This window comes from Ceratotherium simum, chromosome 23 (genome assembly GCF_057802395.1).
Source record: "Ceratotherium simum simum isolate JZ-2026a chromosome 23, ASM5780239v1, whole genome shotgun sequence".
In the NCBI taxonomy this organism is placed as follows: Eukaryota; Metazoa; Chordata; class Mammalia; order Perissodactyla; family Rhinocerotidae; genus Ceratotherium; species Ceratotherium simum.
The window spans coordinates 8,935,610-8,952,508 of NC_141922.1; the positions used below are offsets into that span (position 1 = coordinate 8,935,610).

General features: G+C 42.5%; 1 protein-coding gene across 7 annotated transcripts in view; it reads left to right on the forward strand.

The window, feature by feature from the left end:
* ZFAT (zinc finger and AT-hook domain containing) overlaps positions 1–16,899 on the forward strand; it is a 204,346-nt gene that overhangs the window by 96,195 nt on the left and 91,252 nt on the right. For all 7 annotated transcript variants that reach the window (XM_004431048.3, XM_087447423.1, XM_087447421.1 and 4 more), the window contains 3 exons: positions 7,021–7,108; positions 8,949–9,098; positions 10,914–11,087. In XM_004431048.3, coding sequence (XP_004431105.1) covers positions 7,021–7,108; positions 8,949–9,098; positions 10,914–11,087 — 412 coding nt within the window. The remainder of the gene's footprint in view (positions 1–7,020; positions 7,109–8,948; positions 9,099–10,913; positions 11,088–16,899) is intronic.

Consider the following 16,899-nt stretch of genomic DNA (forward strand, 5'->3'; position numbering starts at 1 on the left):
TTATAGTAAGTCTTGAAGTTGAGTCATGTCCTCCAACTTTGTTCTTCTCCTCCAATATTGTATTGCTATTCTGGGTCTTTTGCCTCTCCATATAAACTTTACAATCAGTTTGTCAATACCTACAAAATAACTTACTGAGATTTTGATTGAGATAACATTGAATCTATGGATGAAGTTGAGAAGAACTGACATCTTGATAATATTGAGTCTTCCTATCCATGAACATGGATAGCGCTCCACTTGTTTTGTTCTTCTTGGATTACTTTCATCAGAGTTTTGTAGTTTTCCTCATATAGATCTTGTACATATTTTTTTAGATTTATACCTGAGCATTTCATTTTGTGGGGTGCTAATGTAAATGGTATTGTGTTTTTAATTTCAAATTCCTCTTATTGATTGTTGGGATATAGGAAAGCAATTGACATTTGTATATTAACCTTATGTCCTGTAACCTTGCTATAATTGCTTATTAGTTTCAGGAGGTTTTTTTTTCTGTTCTTGTAGAATTTCTACATAGATGATCATGTCATTTGCAGATGAGACAATTTTGTCTCTTCCTTCCTAGTCTGTATATTTTTTCTTTTCTTGTCTTGTCTTATTGCATTAGCTAGGCTTCCAATATGATGTTGAAAAGGAGTACTGGGAGGGGATATCCTTGCCTTGTTTTTAATCTTAGTGGGAAAGCTTCTAGTTTCTCACCATTAAGTATGATGTTAGCTGTAGGTTTTTTGTAGATATTCGTTATCAAGTTGAGGAAGTTCCCCTCTATTCCTAGTTTATTGAGATTGTTTATCATGAATGGGTGTTGGATTTTGCCAAATTCTTTTTCTGTCTCTATTGATAAGATCATGTGATTTTTATTTCTTGGCTTGTTGATGTGATGGATTATGTTAATTGACTTTAAAATGTTGAATCAGCCTTGCGTACCTGGAATGAATCCCACTTGGTTGTGGTATATAGTTCTTTTTATACGTTGTTGGGTTTGATGGGCTAATATTTTATTGAGGATTTTTGCATCTATGTTCATGAGAGATATTGGCCTGCAATTTTCTTTTCTTGCAATGTCTTTGTTTTTGGTATTAGGATAATGCTGGCCTCATAGAGTGAATTAGGAAGTATTCTTTCTGCTTCTGTCTTCTGAAAGAGATTGTAGAGAATTGGTATAATTTCTTCCTTAAATGTTTGGTAGAATTCCCAGGTAGATGAGGTGAAACTCATCTGGGCCTGGTGCTTTTTGTTTTGGAAAGTTATTAATTATTGATTCAGTTTCTTTAATAGATATAGGCCTATTCAGATTGCCAATGTCTATTTCTTCTTGTGTGAGTTTTGGCAGATTGTGTCTTTCAGGAATTGGTCTATTTCATGTAGGTTGTCAAATTTGTGGACATAGAGTTGTTCATAGTATTCCTTTACTGTCTTTTTAATGTCCATGGGATCTGTAGTATATAGTCTTTCTCTTTTCTGATATTAGTAATTTATGTCCTGTCTTTTTTTCTTCATTAGCCTGGCTAGAGACTTAATGATTTTATTGATATTTTCAAAGAACCAACTTTTGGTTTCATTGATTTTTCTTTATTGATTTTCTGTTTTCAGTTTCATTGATTTCTGCTCTATTTTTTACTATTTCTTTTCTTCTGCTTAATTTTAATTTAATTTACTCTTCTTTTTCTACTTTCCTAAGGTGGAAGCTTAGATGACTGATTTTAGATCTTTCTTCTTTTCTAATGTATACATTCAGTGCTATAAATTTCCCTCTAAGCTCAGCTTTCACTGCTTTCCACTGATTTTCATAAGTTGTGTTTTCATTTTTGTTTAGTTCAAAATGTTTTAAAATTTTTCTTGAGATTTCTTTTTTGACTCATTTGTTATTTGAAAGTGTGTTGTTTAATCTGTGCTTATTTTGGGATACTCCAGCTATCTTTCTGTTATTGATTTATAGTTTAATCCATTGTGGTCTGTGAGCAGATGTTGTATGATTTCTATTCTTTCAATTTGTTAAGTGGTGTTTTATGGCCCAGAATGTGGTCTATTTTGGTGAATGTTCCACGTGAGCTTGAGAAGAGTATGTATTCTGCTATTGTTGGATGAAGTGGTCTATAGATGTCAATTATACCCAGTTGATTGATGGTGTTGTTGAATTCAACTATGTCCTTACTGATTTTCTGCCTGCTAGATCTGTCCATTTATGATAGCGAGGTGTTGAAGTCTCCAACTATAATAGTGGATTCATCTGTTTCTCCTTGCTTTTCTATCAGTTTTTGCCTCATGTATTTTGACTCTTTGTTGTTAGAGGCATACATGTTAAGGATTATTATGTCTTTTTGGAGAATTGACCCCTTCATCATTATGTAATGCCGCTTTTTATCACTGATAACTATCCTTGTTTTGAAATCTGTTTTGCCTGAAATTAATAAAGCTACTCCTGTTTTCCTTTGATTAGTGTTAGCATGTTATACCTTTCTCCATCCATTTCCTTTTTCTCTATATCTCTGTTTATATTTAAAGTGCATTTCTTGTAGCCAACATATAGTTGAATCTTATTTCTTGATCCATTCTGACAATCTCTGTCTTTTAATTGGTGCATTTTTAGATCATTGATGTTCAGAGTGATTATTGATATAGTTGGATTAATATTTATCATATGTGTTACTGTTTTCTATTTGTTGCCCTTGTTCTTTGTTCTGTCTTCCACTCGTTTTCTGCCTTTTGTAGTTTTAATGGGGCATTTTCTGTGATTCCATTTTCTCTCCTTTCTTAAGCATATCACTTATACTTAATTTTCTACTTTTTTTAATGGTTACCCTAGAATTTCCAATACACATTTACAGCTAATTCAAGTCTACTTTCAAATAGCACTATTTTGCTTTATGGATAGGGTACCTTATAATAACAAAATAATTCTAATTCCTTCTTCATACCCCTTGTATCACTGCTGACATTTCGTTTCACTTATACATAAGCATACATATACAAGCATACATTATTGAATACATTGTTGCTATTATTATTTTGAACAAACTGTTTCTGTTAGATCAATTAAGATTAAGAAAAATAAAGGTTTTTATTTTACCTTCACTTATTACTTCTCCAGTGCTCTTCCTTTCTTTAAGTAGATCGTGTTTCTGACTTTATCATTTTTCTTCTTTCCAAAAAAACTTGTTTTAATGTTTCTTGTAAGGCAGGTCTACTGGTAACAAATTCCATCAATTTTTGTTTGTCTGAGAAAGTCTTTATTTCTCCTTCACTTTTGAAGGATAATTTTGCAGGGTAGAGAATTCTAGGTTGGTGTTTTTTTCTTTCAACACTTTAAATATTTCACTCCACTCTCTTTTTGCTTGCATGGTTTCTGAGAAGTTGGATGCAGTTCTTATCTTTGCTCCTCTATAGGTAAGGTGTTTTTTCCTCTGGTTTCTTTCAGTATTTTTTCTTTATCTTTGATTTTCTGTAGTTTGAAAATGATAGATGTATTTTATTTGGTATTTGTCCTACTTAGTGTTCTCAGAGCTTTCTGGATCTGTGGTTTGGTGTTTGACATTAATTTGGGGCAATGCTCAGTCGTTATTGTTTCAAATATTTATTCTGTTCCTTTGTCTCTTTCTTCTTTTTCTGGTATTCCCGTTACATGTATGTTACACCTTTTGTAGTTATCCACAGTCCTTGGATGTTCTGATCTGTTTTTATCAGTCTTTTCTCTGTTTGCTTTTCAGTTTTGGAGGTTTCTGTTGAGACACACTCAACTGAGAGATTCTTTCCTCCGTTGGGTCCAGTCTACCAATAAGCCCATCAAAGGCATTCTTCATTTCTGTTACAGTGTTTTTGATCTCTAGCGTTTCTTTGTTGGTTCTTTCTTAGAATTTACATCTCTCTGCTTACATTGCCCATCTATTCTTGCATGCTGTCTACTTTATCCATTAGCCCCCAGCATATTCATCATAGTTGCTTCAGATTTCTAGCCTGATAATCCCAACATCCCTGCCATGTCTGAGTTTTGTTCTGATGCTTGCTCTGTCTCTTCAAACTGTTTTTTACCTTTTAGTAAGTCTTGTAATTTTTTCTTGACAGCTGGAGAACATTACTGAGTAAAGGAACTGCTGGAAATAGGCCTTTAGTAATGTGTTGGTAAGGTGTGGGGAGGGGAAGTGTTCTGTAGTCCTGTGATTAGGTGTCAGTCTTTTGGTGAGCCTGTGCCTGTGGACGTGAACTTCACCAGTGTTTCTCAGGTTATTTTCTTCCCTCCTTAGTTGGGAAAGGATGGCTAAAGTGGGCTGGGTTTGGGTATTTCCTTTCTTCCATGTGGAAGACTGCAGGGGCCAGGACTGTTTCTCTTCCCCCAGGTAGCTTAGGCTCTGATAATACCCCAGCAGGCTGAGCTCTGATTAACTAGTTTCCCCTGAGGGCAGGCCTTGTTAAGAAGAACAGAATGCTCTTGTGTATTTCAAAATGGTTTCTTTTCCCCTCTCCCTGCTGGAAGCAGGAGACAGGTTTTCTCTGATATTCACTGTGGGAACAAGGTCAAGCTCCTAGAGGTAAAACTCACAAAAGTTTGGGGGTCCTGTATGACTGTGTCCCCCTGGAATTTTTAACTCTCACAATTGTCCACAATGAGCTCCCAGCAATTTGTCAATTACAGTTCTGGTTTCTCTCCTCCACTCCTGGTTCTCAGGGAGGTTTCGGCTTGTGGGGTTTTGCTCCAGTAAGTTGTGATTTTCTGTATTTGCCTGTTGGTCTCCAGTTTTGAGGGCAGTAGTTTGCCCTATGACTTCAGGTCTCGTATGGATCTAGGAAGAGATCCATACGTTGCTTTTTCAGTTTGTTCAGCTTCTCATTTGTTGTTAGAATGGAGTGGAGACCTCCAAGCTTCTTATGTGCAGGACCGGAAACTGGAAGTCCACTTTATGTGTTTTTAATCTCCTTTTTCCTCCTAGCATCCTGTGAAGGAGGCAGTTTTTATTGCCATTTTACAGATGTAGAAACTAAGGCACTGACAGGTTAAGTCAGTTGCCCAGAGTTCCCCAGCTAATAAGTGGTGAAACCGGGATTTGAATGGGGGGCCTCTGAGCCCTGAGTCTGTGCCCTTGTCATTGTCTTACAGGAGCAAGAGCTCTGGAGGCCAGAGGTCTGGTTTGGGTGTCCAGCTCTGTTCTCTGTGGTGGTGTGACCTGGGGCAACTTCTTAAATAGGTTGTCTGTAAAGCACTTTGCACAGCGCTCCACGTGCAGCAAGTTCTTAAGAAATGGTCTCTACTGTTATTGTTATTATCTACTGGTATGAGTAGACTGCATCTGGGAGTGGCTGTGAGGATCGTGTTCCTTTACTAAGATATGGGAAGCACTTGGTGCAATGCCGAGCACACAGTAGGTGCTCAATAAATGGCAGGGATTAGTCCTTCTGTCAATCCAAGTGAGCGTGGACTATGTTTACATTTTCTGGAACACACAGAACCCAAAACATTTCCTTGCAGTCCTGGCTCCTGCATGTCTTATTTTTGTTTTTGTTCATCTGGACATGCAGAGCCCTTCCCACCAGGTTTGGCTCTCTGTAAGATATGGGCTCATGAAGCTTGTCAAGACTGATTAGACTTTCAAAGCTTATTGTAGGTTTATCGGGTGTTTCTCAGCTTGACGAGTTTGCACTGATGCTGCCTCACCTGGTTGTCTTCCCTGATGGGGCTGCTGAGAGTGAGAGCAAGAATGAAACCCACACGCACAGCCCTTCGCTATCCAAGCCACTGGCTGCGGCCTCGCCCACCAGCTGTCTGGAGAGCCGTAGTACCCGTAAAGTCCAGCTGCTGCCCTTTTCCCTTTCTCCGCTCACCCACTGTGTTAGCTTCCCAGGGCTGCCGTAACAACGTTCCCACACTGAGTGGCTTAAAGAAGAGGTATTTATTGTCTCTCAGTTCTGGAGGCCAGGAGTCTGAGATCAAGATGTTGGCAGAGGTGCTTCCTTCTAAGGGCTGTGAGGGAGAATCATTCCAGGCCTCTCTCCTAGCTTCTGGTGGTTGCTGGCAATCTTTGGTGATCCTTGGTTTGTAGACACGTCACCTAGATCTCTGCCTTCATTTGCACATGGCGTTCCCTGTTTGTGCATATCTGTGTCCAAATATCCCGTTTTTATAAGGATACCAGTCATATTGGATTAGGGCCTGTCCTAATGACCCCATCTTAACTAATTATATCTGCACTGACCCTATTTCCAAATCTGGTCACATTCTGAAGTACTGGGGGTTAAGACTTTAACATGAATTTGGGGCAGGGGACACAGGTTAACCCATAACACTCACTGTCTGGGAATAATTGTCGTGTGAAAGAGCCCTAAAGTGAGCTCTGAGACAAAAGGCAGATGAGCCAAAGCCACAGCTTGATCATCCACAGAAGCTTCTCCCTCACTGAGAATGTGGCACCGCAGTTAGCCGGGTTGATGGAGGTGGCCACCATGCAGGATGAACTCCTTGCCTGCAGCCTTGGTGGGACATGGCCTTGGGGTGGTAGGAGGAGCCTAGGGTGGGCATCTGTACACTGGAATTCCGACGCTGGCTCTTCCTCTCAGACCCGGGGCTTGTTGCCCTTGGCCTTGGCTTCTTAGTCTGTAATGTGAGCATGATAATGCCTGTCCTTCAAGAGTGGTTGTGAGTCTCAGTGAAATAACTTAATGTGAAATCCCTACGCACACCACATGTTGGGCATTGGGTCGTGGGGCAGGGCTGGTCTGCATGGTAGACCTCGAGGCTGAGCCATGCCCTCTACTGGCTCGGTCCCACCACGGACTGTCATCTCTGAGCCCCATCCCTCCCTTCTGAAGTGTCGCTGATGCCATCCTCCACTACGCTTGAGTCCCCCAGGCTGTGTCCCCCAGGCTGTGTCCCCCAGGCTGTGTGGGGCCAGGTGCAGGCTGTATGTCATGTACTTGGAAAGGTGAACTGTGCATCTAGCTTTGATGAAGGTGATGGTGGTGATGGTGATTTTTCCACAGAGCCTGGCTTTAAACGAGACAGTCAATTGATTATGCTCTCTTTCTGTTAAGGACAAAAGGAGTTATTCTTGTCCTGTGTGTGAAAAGTCTTTTTCAGAAGATCGATTGATAAAGTCACATATCAAGACCAACCATCCCGGTAAGGTTATGCATTTTAGAGTGGGAGATTAATTTTAAAATGCTTATGTTTATTTTAAAACACAGCATCATATGTCAGTTGCACTGAATGGAAATAAAGAACGTGAGGATATGAGTATTTGAGGGAAGCAGTCACTTTTATTTGAAGTTGGGAGTTTACATAATTATTTCCTTCATTTTATCCCTTTGTCTGGTCTTCAGATGTGTCTCCCCGCAGTTTCAGCGTGTCCCCTCCCCCTTTAGTGTAAACTTGAATGCCTTTAGCTGGGTCACTTACAGTGCAGGTCTGACAGATTCCTCTGCCCGGGTGCCCTCCCTCCTGGGAGCCTCAGCGAGTTGGAGTGACCGTCACCTTCTGTCTCCTCATACTCTGCGCCACTCAGATGCGTGAGGCACGAGCTCCCTGGGGCTTCATGCCTTGTCACTTCTGTTCTCACTGCCTGGGACATGTTTCCTTTCCGCCCAGTTAATTCCTGTTTAATCTCTTTGTTCACCCTCAGAGCCCCACCCTTGGGGAGGCTTTGGTGGCCCCCAGCCTGGGGGAGGGACCGTCCTACAGCCCCATCACGGTGCACTGACCCCTGGTACTCTAGGCGTTGGTCCTCTCTCCCGCCCTGTGAGAGCCTTGGGGCAGGACTGCATCCTTAGTACCTTCTCCCAGGTCCCCAGAGCCACCTTGGGCAGGGCCCAGGAGTGCAGACATGGTGCTGTATGTTGTATAAATGAGAACAGATAAGCTCAGTGCAGCTTCCCTTTGCCCTGTCCCTTTCTCTTTATTTTGTATCTACTCCTGATATTAAGGAGCTGACTCACTGATTATAAATGAAGATGGAGAAAAATAAATAAGAAAGTGCACTAACACTCATGTTTTATGTGGGAATGGATGGAGCTTGAGGCTTTCGTCTGTGTGGGAACGTGGGTTATGTGCTTCTCTGAATCCCAATTCTGTCCTGCCCACGTTAACCCATGTCCTGTGTAACGCGTGTCCAGTGTGAGCCGAGGAGACTCATTTAAACCGGCCAGGCTTTGCTCATGAACATATATAAGGCCTTCTTTTGTCATTATTTTAAACTTTTTATTATGAAAAATTCTAAATATATACAAAATATACAGAATAATATAAGGAACCCCCCGTATCCATAACTCAGCTTCCCCAGTTATCTACATTTTGCCAAACTTATTTCATGCATCGATCCCTCTAAACTATTTTTTCTAGAATATTTTAAAGTATGTCCCAGACATATGTAATTTCCCATAAAAAAACCTTTAGAATGCATCTCCAACTAATAAGGATTTTTTTCAATGTAACCACCATGTCACCATTAAAACAAACAGAATTAACAGTAATTCCTTATTACCACCTAGTATTAGTCCATTTAAAATTTCCCCAGTTGACACAACATTTTCTTTTTACAGTTGGTTTGTTTGGATCAAGACCCCAGCGTTTTGCTTTTAGTTATGTCACTTCAGTTTCTTGTATTCGATAGGACACCCTGAACCCCTGCTTTTTCCCCATGACATTGCTTTTTTGGAGAAGCAGTTGCTTTTCCTGTAGATGATTTCACAATCTGCCTTTGTCTGACTGTTGCTTCATGATACTGTTTCTCCATCCCTCACATTTGATGTTAACAGATATTTAGATCTGAGACTTGATTAGATTCTGGTTTATTCTTTTTAGGCAAAAATCCTCGCACAAGGCGCCATGAGGCACATCTTGATTTGCCATCTCAGTGCTGCTAGGACTGCTCAGTGGGTCCACGTGCTGTCATGAGGTTCATTTACATCTACTTTGAACCCAGGCTCTTTGGCTGCTTCTGATCATCATCCTGCTTTTCTTCTAGAGGTCTCCATGAGCACCATTTCTGAGGTTCTGGGGAGGAGGGTTCAGCTGAAAGGGCTGATCGGGAAGAGAGCCATGAAGTGCCCGTATTGTGATTTCTATTTCATGAAGAATGGCTCGGACCTTCAGCGTCATATTTGGGCTCATGAAGGTGAGTATTCGTCTTTCAGAGTGGAGCACCCTTTTAATTTTGTGCTTCCACGCTTCATTTCGTGAGTGCATTAGGAGGAAGCCATAGTTCCATGTCTCCTGCAGTTAGAATTTCTAGCACACTGAGAAGTGTGTCCATCAGCCAGCCAAGATCAGTGATTTAAATCGTTACTTATTTAGTTGCAATTGCAATGAGCAGAGGTGTGCAATTCTTTATGCTCTTGTTGTAGTTGTAGTTTAGTAAATCACCATGACACCTGTACCAGAAAGCATGAAGCTTCAGGAGAACAGGAACGGCACTGCCTTCATTACAGTGGTAACTCTGGTGCCCACAACAGTGCACTGTGCGTGGTAGGGGTTGAGGAAGTGTTGGTGTTATGAGTGAATGAATGAAGGCGAGGAGAACAGCAAAGATCTGCAGATTCTGGCATTGTGGAGTGCTATCTTTCACGTTGTGGAGAAAGAATTCGGAAGGTGGAAGAGTTGAGTGGAGAAGAAGTAGTGGAGAGGAGGAATGTAGGCTGTGCTTCTGGGGTGCGTGCCTGTGATGGGAAGTGTGGGGGAGCACTCTCGGGGACTTTGGGAAGTTGCAGGTCAGGACACTTAGAGATAGGAGGCTGCCAACTTTGTTTTCTCCCCCTGGTTAGGCACGTGGCTCTCTTGGGGGTGAGGCTCAGAGCTAGGGGGCCGAAAAAGCCTTTCCAGACATCTGCAATAGGTCCCTTCTGAGTTAGGAGCTGGAATGCTGCAGGCAGGAAAACAAGATGGCTCCTAGAGGGGGATGAAGGACTAAATAAGTGTTTTCTACAATGTGGGATAAAAAATGACCTGTTTTTAGGCCCCAGAGAAGGAACCGTTAGGAAGGGAGAGACTAACCGTTCAGGAAAGAGAACAGTAGCTGATGGATAGGAACCCGGACAAGGCAGAAGGACTGAGACCACAGCCAAGGCTGGGAGATACTTCTTCGTTGACCAGCGCGTGTACCTCAGCTCTGTACCTGGGCACATCCCGCAGCCTCGTTAAAGCCGTGGTTTCCCCAACTGCAAAGTCTTAAGTAGCGTAGATGAGGGGCATAAATGCTGGGCTCACTAAACTCTGTCTGTTTTACCCCCGTGTACAGATTTGGGTGCAGCTGCCCCTCCCCCCACAGCATGTCACACTCGGTTGTGTTGGCCTTTTTGCTTGTCTACATTTCCTTCTGTACGTGCAGGCAGGGACCAAGGCTTCTCAGCTTCAGTATCCGCTCTCAGTGTTCTCCGTGAAGTAGGTCCTCAGTAGATGTTTGTTCAAGAAGGAGGAGGAGTGGAATGCCAAGATGCTCCACAATCTGTGCTATTAGCTCAACAACAACTAGTGTTGTAAAGCTCTGCTTATTTATGAAATAAAATATGCTTTCACATCTGATCCTGGGGGCCTGATCCTGCTGATTTTCGCACAGGCCCTTGGTTCCTTTAATTTTGTTCAGTTTAACTCAGTTCAATTGAATTTAATGAATGAACTGCTCAGGGCCTGTGCCCTCTCCAGACCGTGGGGAGAGGAGGTGTGCACCATTCCCTGTGATGCTCTGTAAGCAGCCCAGCTAGTGGAGAGTTACAGGATTTGGGAACATTGATGGGGAAGCAAGGAAATCTCCTGGCAGATCCAGGAGGAAGGGACAGCATGGGTGAGAGGATGGGTGAGAAAGTGTGCGGCGTGTTTAGGGACAAGCAAGTGCACAGCTTTATTCAAAGTGGGTGTGGATATAGGTGCGTATCTATGTGTGTATATACGTGTGTGTGCGTGTGTATATGTGTATATATTTTTTCTGCTCTGGTAGGTGTGAAACCCTTCAAATGTTCTTTGTGTGAATATGCAACTCGTAGCAAGAGCAACCTCAAGGCTCACATGAATCGTCATAGCACTGAGAAAACCCACCTATGTGACATGTGTGGCAAGAAATTCAAATCAAAAGGGACGTTGAAAAGTCACAAGCTCCTTCACACTGCTGATGGTGAGTAAATGAGTTTTTTCCCTCTAAAGTGTGGTTTGAAGCTCCCATCCCCAGTCCAGCAGAAACTGTGGGTGTTCCTGCGGGCAGGAAAGAACATTTGTGTGGTAGAATTTCCATTCTGAAAGAGCAGAGGGACCTTGCCTGCTTCCTCACTGCCCGGCGCTCAGTGCTGGAGCTGTGTCTGACCTCCACCAGTGCTCGGGAAACACTTACTGTATGTGTGTGCGTGCGTGTGCGTGTGCTTGTGTGGGGTGGACGTGGAGGGGACACTGCTGCAGGGAATGAGGCATCCTCAGGAAGCCTTGATATGGGAGTTTCAATCCTCTTCAGCCCTCCATACCCACCCGAGCCCAAGGATCTTGAGGGGAACCATGATCACACCCGGCCTGATGTTTCCATTGGATGCTCTCATCATCCAAACTACCTCAGGGTTTCTGTATTCAGTCTCAAATAGGGCTCAGTCTAAAATACAAACAATATTTGGGCAGATTTGACCTTGATAAAGTACACTTAAGTGGATTTCTAATTTCATTCATTCATTAAGAGGCATTGATTGAGTTCTTACTATATGCCAGCCATGCCTGGGGGTACAGGGTCAGTAAGGAACAGTTCTTGCCTTCAAGGAGTTTATAGTTCGATGAGGAGAAAGAGAAGCGTAGGGGCCATGGTAAATTAAGTGCCGTAATGGAGGGAGCTTGGGAGCGCTGGGAAGGAGGGTGTGAGTCCTGGTGGGCAGTGGTCACAGTTGCCAGGAAAGTCTCCTTGAGAGAGGGGATGAATAGAGGGAAAGAAGGCAGAATTGTCTTAGGAAGACAGGCAGCTCAACCAAAAGACCTTTAACATTTTTTATTTTTCTTTACAACCTCAGCTGTGTGAGGGTCTTGTGAATACTCCATATAGTGAGATTAATAAACTGCATTTATTAATATATTGTTACTTTAGCACAAGTATATACAAAAATTCGGATTTTCTATAAAAATCAAAGTGATTTCAACAATGATTTTGATTTCAGCACTTAGAGCATGATACAGCCATTAAGTCCCACCTCTGTTTTAAGAATGTGCTGGGGAGTCTGTCCGTCACGTGTGCACGTGGTTGAGCTTGGGGCTCAGACGAGAGGCCGAATGCTTAGCTGGGATTCGCAGAGTTAGGGATCCAGGGCTTGCCTAAGGCTGAATGAAAGCCAGAGCCCTAACTATTCAGACTCAAGCAGTGTGCTGTAAATAAAAAAATCCATAATCAAAATAATTAAACATACAATGACATCAAAGCAGTCTTATCTTGAGTAATGAAAGCGTTAAGTCATGTAATTATTCATGAATTCTACACCTCCGCAAACAGTAAGCCTTACTGATATCTCTTGACATGGTAGCACATTATTCCCTGAAATCTGTGATGATACAGTGCCAGTAATGAAAAGCGGCTGTCTCCAGAGCCAGGGAGATCTGGAGGGTCCACTGGGCCCTGTGGCAGGGTCCGGAGGGCACTCACGGGGCCTGGGAGGGCACCGTGGCCTCGTGCCTGGCTCCGAGATCTGTGCTCTGTGCTGAAGGGCTTCCGGGAGATGCGGCACGTGTCTAATCAGGGACCACGGACTGACGGTTGTCAGGTGTGGAGGGATGGGGTCGGTGTGAGTCATGGTATTGCCGTGGGTGTCGCACTCAGCCTGTCACACCTGTGCTTCAGCTGCTTCCCTGCGCTCTTCAGCAGGAAGGGGACTGCAGGTGGGCAAAGATGTGCCTGTTGGCAAAGCGGTAATACAACCGTCCCGAAAAGGAGAGGTCTTGCAGGCATTATGAAATATTTTCTAACAAAACAGGAAATTTGCATTGTTTCTCTTCATTTTTTTTCCTGACATTTTTGGGAGGTGAGGTATTTGTAAAGTCATGTCTTATTTTCAAACACTCACTTGTCTGGGAAGAGGGGCGTCCGTCTCCAGGTGCGATGAGAAGACTGCTGGAACAGGGGGCTCCCTCGGTGGGCCTCAGTTTTATGCTGCAAAACAAGGACCTCAGACCTTAGCATTCCTGGGTCTCTTTTAGCCTTAATGCTCCGTGACTCTAGGAGGCAAGTGTCATGGAGGGCTACAGATATGGAAGTAGGAGGTACAGTGTGGTTTTATAGGGTCTGACCCTGGGTGATGGCTTCTTCCCCAGGCCTGCCAGGACTCATGTATGTTTCTCTTTCGACAATTACCATAGTCTCCTGCTTTCTCAAAGGCCAGTGTGGTAAGTGGAGTCCTGGATCACTGACCAGTTCTTCTAACTCCATTGATGATCTGTTCTGTAACTTAATCAAACTATAGGCTGTTCTTTTCCTTTTTAATTTTAAAAAAAGCTTTGAAAAAAGTTTAGTTACCTCTCTTACTCATTTTTTGTAGTAGTCATATTTTTTTTTTAATTTTTTGTTTATTGCAGTAACATTGGTTTATAACATGGTAAAAATTTCAGGTGTACATCATTGTACTTCTATTTCTGCATAGATTACATCATGTTCACCACCAAAATACTAATTACAACCCATCACCACACACATGTACCGAATTATCCCTTTCACCCTCCTCCCTCCCCACTTCCCCTCTGGTAACCACCAATCCAATCTCTGTCCCTATGTGTTTGTTTATTGTTGTTATTATCTACTACTTAATGAAGGAAATCATACGGTATTTGACCTTCTCCCTCTGACTTATTTCACTTTGCATTATACCCTCAATGTCCATCCATGTTGTCACAAATGGCTGGATTTCATCGTTTCTTATGGCTGAGTAGTATTCCATTGTGTATATATACCACATCTTCTTTATCCATTCGTCCCTTGATGGGCACTTAGGTTGCTTCCAAGTCTTGGCTATTGTGAATAACGCTGCAGTGAACACAGGGGTGCATGTACCTTTGCAAATTGGTGTTTTCAAGTCATATTTTTTTTGTATCTCAGAGGTTTGTCATGTTGTGCCCGTATTTCCTGCCAACTTGCATTTGCTTTTACACTTTGTTTACTGTATCTTTTTATATACAGAAGTTAAATAACTTTGCATATTTAAATTTATCAATCTTTTCCTTTATGTTTTTTTTCTCCACGATTTCTCTTTGTTAAAAGAAACCTTCCTCATCTTAAGGGAAAATTCTTTTGTATTTTCTTCAAGTTTTATTTTAGGGGTTTATGACATTTATGAAATTTAATATTCTTGAAATCTATTTTGGTGTATGGTGTATGGTAGGAACATTTGTTTCTAAACAGTTATCAAATGACTCAGCATATTTATAGAGAAATCAATCCTTTCCATTTTATTTTGAAATGCCAGAATTTCTCAAGATTTTGGATCTACTTTGAGGTTTTGGTCTGTTTCAATGATCTTTATTCTAGTACATTGTTTTGTAAGATACTCTCTTAATAACTATAATTTTACTGTAATGCACACCAATATTATTCCTTTTTCTTTTATTTTTTATGGACATCTCTTAGTTTTTCTCATTTAATTATTATTCCTTTGGATAAATTTTGGAACTGTTTGGTCAAGTTAAGAAAAATATCTTCCTTTCCACGAAAGAAGGACATGACCTGCCTCCCAGGGATGGCATGTGGCCCGTTTGACAGCGTCTCAGCATGCTTTGAAATCCTCGGAGACATGTGCTCATACTGGGGCTTGTGTGCCTTGATGCGGCTCTCAGCCTGTGACCACAGAATTAGCTCTTTATTTAGAAGCAGACATTGTTGTAAAGCCTGCCTGAAATGACTGGGTTTCCATTATATGTCTTATATCAGTGATGATTCAGGGGGTTGTCCCACAGAGAAGCTATGTGGAGAGAGCTCAGGAGGCCTGGGTGTGAGTCTTAACCTGCCACTGCCTAGTAGGATGACCTTGGTCAGATTACTTCCCTGAGCCTCAGTTTCCTCGTCAGTAAAATGGGGATAATTATACCCCTCTGGCCTAATAGGTTTGAGGGTCAAATGACAGAAGATGCACTCCTGCTCGCCTAGACCTTCTGCTCTTCTGGCTGCTCCTTCTCACTCTCCTTTTCTGGATCCTTCTTAGTTCTGATCATCTTGGAAGGCTGCAGGGTTTAATCCATGGACTCTTCTTTCTGTACTCACACCCAAGATGGTCTCGCCAGTCTTATGGCTTTGCACACCATTTATATGGAGGGTTTCCAAACTTCTCTTTCCAGGCCTGGCCTCTCCCCTAAGCTCCAGCCCTGCACCTACCGCTGCCCACTCAGTGTCTGCACCTGGATGTCTAGAGGGCACCTCAAACTTGGCGTGTGCAACACTGAGCTCCTCATCTTCCCAAGCCTGCGTCTCCTGTCGTCCAGGGGTCACCAAACCCTGTAAAGGGAGAGTAAATAGTTTAGCTTTTGAGCACCACATAAGGTTTGTGCTGCCTACTCTTTGTTTTTTTTTGTTTTGTTTTGACAGACCTTGAAAAATGTAAAACCCGTTCTTAACTCCAGTTGTACGAAAACAGGAAGCAGGCTGGATTTGGCCTAGGGGCTGTGGTTTGCTGACCCCTGCTGTACCCCATCTCAGCAAATGGCAGCTCCTCTTCAGTTGTTGGGGTCAGAAACCTCAGGTCGTCTTGCCTGTCTTCTTCACACCCCAGAATGGCCCATTTGCAAATCCTGTGTGTTCTCCCTTCAGTCCAGTATTCTACCGCCTCTCAGCACCCTCACGGGGTGTTTTTTGTACAAATGTCTCTTGTCGTCTCTTGCCTCCGTTCTCACAGTAGCTTCCTAGCTGCTCTCCCTGCTTCTGCCCTTGACCCCCACAGTCACATCTCAAACAGCGGCCAGAGTTGTCTTGTTGAACCAAATGTCAGAGTGACGGCCAAAATCCTTACTACGACCTGTCTGACCCTCCCACTCCACCCCTCCATCTCTGACCTCATCTCCTTGACTCTCACCTCTCTAGACGTTTCGGTCTCCTTCCTGATCCTCAGATGTGCCAAGTACATGCCCATCTCAGGGCATTCACCCTCCCTCTCCCTGGCATGTTCTTTCCCCCACATACCTTAACGGATGCTTCATTCCTGGCCCTCAGGTCTTTACTCAAGAGTCCCTTTCTCAGGAAGGCCTTCCCTAGCTACTGTGTGTGTAGGAAATTCACACCCCCCCCAAATCATCCAAACTCCCTTGTGTTTCTTAGGTTTTCCTCATTGGCTTGTCTTTCTCTCATGTACTATATAGTTCCCATATTTATCACTTTTTGTATCTACTACTGTAACTCTCCCACCAATTACTTCATAGTCTCTTCTCTGTTTCTTGCTGTTTCTACTTAGACCTGTCTTTCTCAAACGTGCAATATAATTTCCTTATTTATGATTTTCTGTGTCTTTCACTAGACAGTAAGCTCCACAAGCTGGGATTTTTGACTACTATATTTGTTTTGTATCCCCAGCACCTAAAACAGTGCCTGATTTATAGTAAGTTCTCAGTAAATTTTTGTTGTTTGAATGAGTGAAAAAAATGTAAAGTGCCTTGCATAAAGTGGGTGGGAAATAGTAGCACTCAGAAAGTGCCAAGTATTTTCCCCATCTCACCTCTCAGATAGTAAATCAGATGCTTGTGAATTGGCTATTTTAAAATGTGGTAGAGGAACTCACTATTAAATGAATTTTCTTGGGCATCTTTTAATGCAGTAAAAAGGATTTGAGTAATTACTGTCTCTTTTACCTGCTTGTGAAACTAATTGTTCACATTTATTGGCTTGTTTAAAGTGATATATTCCTGTGTATTCATTCCTGTTTCCCAAAGGAGCTCATTACTGTGCCTTAGAAGGGATAGGTCAGTCTGGGTGAAGATTTCAGTTAAAAAGGTTC